This window comes from Pseudochaenichthys georgianus, chromosome 20 (genome assembly GCF_902827115.2).
Source record: "Pseudochaenichthys georgianus chromosome 20, fPseGeo1.2, whole genome shotgun sequence".
In the NCBI taxonomy this organism is placed as follows: domain Eukaryota; kingdom Metazoa; phylum Chordata; class Actinopteri; order Perciformes; family Channichthyidae; genus Pseudochaenichthys; species Pseudochaenichthys georgianus.
In genome coordinates, this window is record NC_047522.1 from 23999540 (window position 1) to 24008176 (window position 8637).

An 8637-nucleotide genomic window follows, 5' to 3' on the forward strand; every position below is an offset into this window, starting at 1 on the left:
TTTTGGGGGCGGGGGAGTCATTTAAACATTTTAAATATTATACAAATAATATGTATTATTATTACTATTATTTACATGTTGTGTGTACATGTATTTTACCCAATACAAATGTATACAAATATATATTTAAAATAAAAATACCCGTGCTTCTTCTTCGTTGGTCGAGGAAGGGGAGCCTGCTGATGACGCATTTTATTTTGGGGGCGGGGGAGTCATTTAAACATTTTATATATTATATAAATAACATGTATTATTATCACTATTATTTACATTTTGTGTGGACATGGCTTTTCCCCAATACAAATGTATGTATACAAATATTAAAGATAAAAATATCCGTTCGTCGAGGATAGGGTAGCCTGCTGATGACGCGTTTTATTTTGGGGCGTCTTTTTCTGAGCGGTTTTTCCCCCCGATGTAAAACCTGTCTGTTCTCAGAGTAGAGCAGAAGGAGAAGCCAGTTGTGAGGAAACTGCTAGCATGTAATGTAGCATCTGTCTTGTCTTGTTTTTGCAATATGAAGAATGGAAGAAGACGACGTTTCTATCAGAGAGCAGAACTTCCACAGCCAAGTTCGAGAATACATTGTGAGTAACGTACCGGAGGCTAATTCACCAAGCTAACGATGCTAACAACGTCCTCTAATGCAACAGTGGTGCTAAGCTAACATTAGCATGAACTGTCAGTTGGACATCTATTCATTTTATATGTTTATTTGATGGGGATCTGTCTTATTTAATGTCCGTTTTAAGTCTTATGTTGTTTAAATATTAAGCGATGAGCTAGTTCAAGTTAGCTTATATCATTGATAACAGTGATAGAACTTAGCTTAGTGTATTGGTTGATATTGTTATAGCCTTGTTATTACTATGTTAAACCTGGACATTATGTTTCTGCCCTTATGTATCCACACTGATGGGAAGTACATTTACTTAAGTACAATTCAAGATAAGACTTTGTTATTAACACGAGCTACACAAGATTAAAGCAATATTTTAATGTTGTTATCTTACACACGTTTCCCCATTTGCACTTTTACATTTCCTTGTGGTTTTGGACATAATGTAAATGCATGCAATGATATCACGCTGCTGGTGCTGATGATCTTCCTGTGTTATAATCCATTGAGTTTCTATCCAAAGAGTTGCAGTACATCTTCTTCCTTAGACACTTCTGAGATATAGAAACCACCACCGTCTCTCCAGCTCAACACCTCATCTTTAGTGTCACATGTTGTCCCAAGCATGTCTTTACAGACTCTCAGTGTCCCGTATCACGGTCTGAACGTCCGGTAACATCGCATAATGTTGTAAGGAGGCCGTGAGCTTAATATCTAGTGAGTGTTATCGGCACGTACATGTGCTTACTTCGCAGCCACAGTTTCTCTGGTGTTAAGTTTCAACTTGGTAAACATGACACAATAGTACCCTCTTTTTAGACCTGAACCGTTCGTGTCCTACTGCTGTAGAGAAGTATGAAGAATGCATGTCCCACAGAAACCAGGTTGACTCAGAATAACGTGTGTCTTCTCTCGGTGGGATGGCTTCAGTGGATAATAGGACTTTGTGGTCATGTCGGCTCCAACCTGCTGTGCTCCGTTCCTCCACCCAGCTAAGCCATCCTGTTTCTGCACAGCTAGTGGCTCATCCTTGTTTCACTGTTACACTAAAACCCATTAAGGATATGTAGCCTCTCATTCTGTCCCCTTAAGGCAAGGCAAGGCAAGTTTATTTATATAGCACTTTTCAACGCAAGGCAATTCAAAGTGCTTCACAAAAAAAAATGAAAGACATTAAGCATTAAAAAAGAAAAGCTAATAAAATAAACATTAAGGAAAAATACATGGATCAAAGTTACAGTGCAGTTTAAGATATGAATAGTTCAATTAAACATTACAAGAAAAAGTACATGGATAAAAGTTACAGTGCCGTCTAAGATATGAATAGTTATCTTAAAAGGATTCAAGTTTCTAAGAGAGTTAAGAGTTTCTGCTTTGCTCAGTAATTCCATGTTCTCCCTACCGCCTCTTTTCAAAGGTGTAACATCTTTCACATGCTTTTGTGCACAAAAGATGCACAAAAAGTACTTCCACCTGAACAACCGCCTTTCTGCTGGAAAATATCGCATGAAAAACACTTTCAAACCTCGCCCTGCTGCCCCCGACCTCCAGCCTTCAGTCCACATATCATCGAGGTGTAACATGCTTTTCTAAATTGGATTTCGCTCTGCATCAGCCAATCCGCTCGCTACTCCCTGCGAGTCGGACTCAAAACACAATTAAGCTTTTCTGGTTTAGAAATAGTGAAACAAGCTCTCTGTTGATATCAGGACAGCAGAACGTCTACACGTCTTTGGTTGCAGAGTGAAAGCCCACCAGTTGAGATCAGTTGAAACTAAGTGTGAAGTGAATATATCTGCATGTCCGTATGGTTTGTTGCACACGTTGGAAGTCGTTTGTCAGAAGCTGCTTCGCTTTGGAACTCGAGGTGTTGTCCGTTCTGCTCGTTATCTCTTCCCATGCTGGTGCATTGAGTCCGTGCCAGGTTATCAGCTCCGTGCATGCTGTCCGGGTCTCCCCCGCGTGGGTCCCCGTCACCACATAGTTGAGCAGCTTGTGAATGTATCCAGCAGGGGATGAGAAAAACACTCTGTGCCGCAGCTGTCACAACACACGATATATCATACATCCGATCCAGTTATTTAACTCTACGTGACTCTGACACGCGGTTCGAGTCGTCTCGTAACCCCAGCTCGGCCACGACGAGTTGCACAATGTCGGCGCGGTGCACAGTGCTGACGTTGGAGCTTCTATCATTAGTCGGGGTCGCGGTGGAAGAGGGGAATGTGAGATGTGATCCTCCGGTAAGGCCAGACCCGGTTACCCAACACATTCCATGCATGGTCCTTTCTGGAGCTCTCCGCGTGCCCTGATGGCCTGTTGGGTGTTTTCTGACGATGCATTGATCACTGATGTGCTTTTTAATCAAATACCTGTTGACTTATAATCATTTGTAGAGAGGTATTATATATATTAAGGAGCTGGCATTAAAACATTTTCAAATGTGGCTCTTTTGAACAGGCTTTAACTAAAAAAAAAATGGGAGCTGAAAAGTTAATTTAAGGCATTCTTTGAGAACACGATGACTAACCTGGCCTCCCTCTCACATGTGAACACATTCTGTACTTCTATTAGTGTCTTGTGATGGTCACGCTTATACTTTCTTGTTTTGGACAACGTTACATACCGTCTGCTTTGGGAATGTGTTGTTTTCACACTTGGATCTACAAATAATATGTAGATGAATGAAGGTACTGTAGGTCTGGCCCTACACGCATTACGACGCATATTAGACTGACCGTCATGGGTAGATATCACCAGGTGATCCTGTAACAGCTGGTCTGTCCAGTTGGAGCAGGATTGTATAACTCCTGTAGCCTTTAAAGTATAATCTGACGGCTTTCATTTTCATTTCATCGTTTATTTGAACAGGGACAGATTAAAGAACACTTTAGACAAATAATGCTTCAAGTGTAAATATGCCGGATTTTAGCTTTGAGCTCATTTCCATCCGTCGTCCCTGACAACATTTAAGAACATGACATTTGTAAACATAAATACATGATATGCAAAAGAGCAGCAGCACACACATAAGCATTGACCACCTGGCAGCACACTGGAGCAGCAACGACATGTGACGACGTGCCAGAGGAGATGCCCCGGAGTGGACGTGCATTTAGCGGTGAGCGCACGTCTGGTTGCTTCTCATCCATTCTCTGAGCCGACCTGTGAAGCTCTTGAGAGCGGGACGACCCGGGTCTCAGCTGGGAGGCTGTTCCACAACGAGCTGCCTTTAACGGAGAGGACATTTTGTCCAAAGGTTGTCCGTCTGCGGTGGGGCTGCTGCACGATATATTGTGTCGATAATCGCGATATTCGCATCGCGTGGACGTGCGATTTAAAAAAAAAAAAAAGTTTAAATTTGTTGCGATATTAAGAAGGAACTCAAACACGTCATGTTACAATTATTTAGCTGCTTGCTACAAAAGGAAAACTTGCGCGGCTCTCATGTCGGGGGCACTGAGTGAGTGACATGCTCTGTCAGCAAACCACCGATCAGATCTCCAAAGCAAACGGACCCCGTGATCAAAGGTAGAAACACTGAATAAAGTCGTTTCAGGAGTTCCTCCACTTCGCGCTGCTAACCGAGCTCGCTCAGCTCGTTGCTCTGATCACTTAAGACGTCCGTGACTAAAATCCTTCATCCGGTTAAATATAGTTAAACAAATACCAGTTGTATCATTAAAGTTCAAGAAAGGATGGTTTGCGGGGAAAAAAACAGTCTTTTCTTCAATTCCTGTATGTTTTCATATCAATATATATATAAATATAAATATATCTATATATATATCGCAGGGGAAGAAAATATCGCAAAGTCAGTTTTTTCCGTGCAGCCCTAGTCTGCGGTGGAGTTCAGTCTCCTCTGGTTTCTGACCTGGTGCAGCGTCCAGGGGGGGGGGGGGGGCGGTCCATGTTTTATACATGGTATCATAGAATCAGGGCGATACCTCAGCAAAGCGACACCACTCCCGTAGTCTCTGTAGTCTCGTCTTCATAGTGAGAGAAAACGGAAAGCCTGAGTCAATACCTGGCGGGTAATAGAGCGCTGATTCCTCTCTTATGTTTCAGATCTGCTTCCTCCTGTTTGCTGTCCTCTACATCGTGTCCTACTGCATCATCACCAGATACAAGAGGAAGAGTGGTGTGTGTGTGTGTGTGTGTGTGTGTGTGTGTGTGTGTGTGTGTGTGTGTGTGTGTGTGTGTGTGTGTGTGTGTGTGTGTGTGTGTGTGTGTGTGTGTGTGTGTGTGTGTGTGTGTGTGTGTGTGTGTGTGTGTGTGTGTGTGTGTGTGTGTGTGTGTGTGTGTGTGTGTGTGTGTGTGTGTGTGTGTGTGTGTGTGTGTGTGTGTGTGTGTGTGTGTGTGTGTGTGTGTGTGTGTGTGTGTGTGTGTGTGTGTGTGTGTGTGTGTGTGTGTGTGTGTGTGTGTGTGTGTGTGTGTGAGAATAAAACAATTGTTGACATTGGGACAAAACCTGTTTGATATGCAAACAATGCTGAGTCAGCGGATCGTTATAAGGACAATACAGGGATGTAAACAAGAGAGCATGGACGTGTTAAAAGATATACGTTTTGTCAACTATTACAGGGTAAAAAGTGGCTAATAGCAATACAATAGTTCATAAATAATAACAACAATAACATATTTGTTCAAACGGTGTCCTTTAAGTATTGTTTGTTACATAATGTGTGTTTTGTCCAGCTCAAAAGGCACTTAGCTGAGTGTCTTTGGTTTCCTCTCTAGATGACCACGAAGACGAAGATGCCGTCGTCAACAGAATATCGTGAGTGAAGCACATTTCAATTTATTCTTCTTTTTAGAATCCGCGTCAAATGATTGTTCCCAGTTGGAGACAAAACTGTGTGTGTGTGTGTGTGTGTGTGTGTGTTCTGCAGATTGTACCTGTGCACCTTCACCCTGGCAGTGTCGGGGGGAGCCGTGTTCCTGCTGCCTTTCTCCATCATCAGTAACGAGATCCTGCTCTCTTTCCCCAAAAATTATTACATCCAGTGGCTCAACGGCTCGCTCATCCACGGTCAGTCCGTCTCTCACACTTCACGTCGGTTTATTTACTTAAGTAGTAAATACAGAACAACTGTTGTACATTTTCTAATTCTAATCCAATCCAACTTTATTTATACAGCACATTTAAAAACAACAGTTGACCAAAGTTCTGTCCATCAATACATTTATAAAAAGCAGCATAAATACATTCAGACAAAAGAAACTAATGTAAAAGCACGAGACAATGAAACCATCCTTATAGCCACATTTTAAAACACGACAAAATCTAAAACACAGACTGATACGTCTTATAGTAGAGAAGGTGTGTCCAAACCTTTGACTGGTACTGTAGTGTACACGTTATTTTAATGTGTAACCTGATACAAGGCTGCATGTTGCTGCCTCTGCCACCAGGGGGCACCAGAGTCCACGATTTAGACACAAAGACACTTGGCAGATAAACTACTACCCAGAGGTGGGAAGTACGGGAGTACAAATACTTCGTTACTGTACATAAGTACAGTATTTCTGGTATCAGTACTTTACTCCACTACTTTTTACTTTGACTTCGTACATGTTGAACACAAATACCTGTACTTTCTACTTCTTACATGTTGAACACAAATACCTGTACTTTCTACTTCTTACATGTTGAACTCAAATACCTGTACTTTCTACTTCTTACATGTTGAACTCAAATACCTGTACTTTCTACTTCTTACATGTTGAACTCAAATACCTGTACTTTCTACTTCTTACATGTTGAACTCAAATACCTGTACTTTCTACTTCTTACATGTTGAACTCAAATACCTGTACTTTCTACTTCTTACATGTTGAACCCAAATACCTGTACTTTCTACTTCTTACATGTTGAACCCAAATACCTGTACTTTCTACTTCTTACATGTTGAACCCAAATACCTGTACTTTCTACTTCTTACATGTTGAACTCAAATACCTGTACTTTCTACTTCTCACATGTTGAACACAAATACCTGTACTTTCTACTTCTTACATGTTGAACACAAATACCTGTACTTTCTACTTCTTACATGTTGAACACAAATACCTGTACTTTCTACTTCTTACATGTTGAACCCAAATACCTGTACTTTCTACTTCTTACATGTTGAACACAAATACCTGTACTTTCTACTTCTTACATGTTGAACTCAAATACTTGTACTTTCTACTTCTTACATGTTGAACCCAAATACCTGTACTTTCTACTTCTCACATGTTGAACTCAAATACCTGTACTTTCTACTTCTCACATGTTGAACTCAAATACCTGTACTTTCTACTTCTCACATGTTGAACTCAAATACCTGTACTTTCTAATTCTTACATGTTGAACCCAAATACCTGTACTTTCTACTTCTCACATGTTGAACTCAAATACCTGTACTTTCTACTTCTTACATGTTGAACTCAAATACCTGTACTTTCTACTTCTCTCATGTTGAACTCAAATACCTGTACTTTCTACTTCTCACATGTTGAACACAAATACCTGTACTTTCTACTTCTCTCATGTTGAACTCAAATACCTGTACTTTCTACTTCTTACATGTTGAACCCAAATACCTGTACTTTCTACTTCTCACATGTTGAACTCAAATACCTGTACTTTCTACTTCTTACATGTTGAACTCAAATACCTGTACTTTCTACTTCTCTCATGTTGAACTCAAATACCTGTACTTTCTACTTCTCACATGTTGAACACAAATACCTGTACTTTCTACTTCTCTCATGTTGAACTCAAATACCTGTACTTTCTACTTCTTACATGTTGAACTCAAATACCTGTACTTTCTACTTCTCACATGTTGAACTCAAATACCTGTACTTTCTACTTCTTACATGTTGAACACAAATACCTGTACTTTCTACTTCTTACATGTTGAACCAAATACCTGTACTTTCTACTTCTCACATGTTGAACTCAATACCTGTACTTTCTACTTCTTACATGTTGAACTCAAATACCTGTACTTTCTACTTCTCTCATGTTGAACTCAAATACCTGTACTTTCTACTTCTCACATGTTGAACACAAATACCTGTACTTTCTACTTCTCTACATGTTGAACTCAAATACCTGTACTTTCTACTTCTCTCATGTTGAACTCAAATACCTGTACTTTCTACTTCTTACATGTTGAACCCAAATACCTGTACTTTCTACTTCTCACATGTTGAACTCAAATACCTGTACTTTCTACTTCTTACATGTTGAACTCAAATACCTGTACTTTCTACTTCTCTCATGTTGAACTCAAATACCTGTACTTTCTACTTCTCACATGTTGAACACAAATACCTGTACTTTCTACTTCTCTCATGTTGAACTCAAATACCTGTACTTTCTACTTCTTACATGTTGAACTCAAATACCTGTACTTTCTACTTCTCACATGTTGAACTCAAATACCTGTACTTTCTACTTCTCTCATGTTGAACTCAAATACCTGTACTTTCTACTTGTTACATGTTGAACACAAATACCTGTACTTTCTACTTCTTACACTTTGAACACAAATACCTGTACTTTCTACTTCTTACACTTCGAACACAAATACCTGTACTTTCTACTTCTCACATGTTGAACCCAAATACCTGTACTTTCTACTTCTTACACTTCGAACTCAAATACCTGTACTTTCTACTTCTCACATGTTGAACCCAAATACCTGTACTTTCTACTTCTCACATGTTGAACTCAAATACCTGTACTTTCTACTTCTACATGTTGAACTCAAATAACCTGTACTTTCTACTTCTTACATGTTGAACTCAAATACCTGTACTTTCTACTTCTTCACATGTTGAACTCAAATACCTGTACTTTCTACTTCTTACATGTTGAACTCAAATACCTGTACTTTCTACTTCTCTACATGTTGAACTCAAATACCTGTACTTTCTACTTCTTACATGTTGAAACTCAAATACCTGTACTTCTACTTCTCTCATGTTGAACTCAAATACCTGTACCTTTCTACTTCTCA

General features: G+C 39.9%; 1 protein-coding gene across 1 annotated transcript in view; it reads left to right on the forward strand.

Moving 5' to 3' along the window:
• Positions 1–393: 393 nt before the first annotated feature.
• The window catches only part of lmbr1 (limb development membrane protein 1), a 15535-nt gene continuing 7291 nt past the window's right edge, over positions 394–8637 (forward strand). Inside the window, exons 1-4 of the mRNA XM_071206920.1 lie at positions 394–587; positions 4688–4760; positions 5360–5399; positions 5512–5651. Of these exons, the coding sequence (XP_071063021.1) occupies positions 525–587; positions 4688–4760; positions 5360–5399; positions 5512–5651 (316 nt within the window). The 5' untranslated portion in view covers positions 394–524. The remainder of the gene's footprint in view (positions 588–4687; positions 4761–5359; positions 5400–5511; positions 5652–8637) is intronic.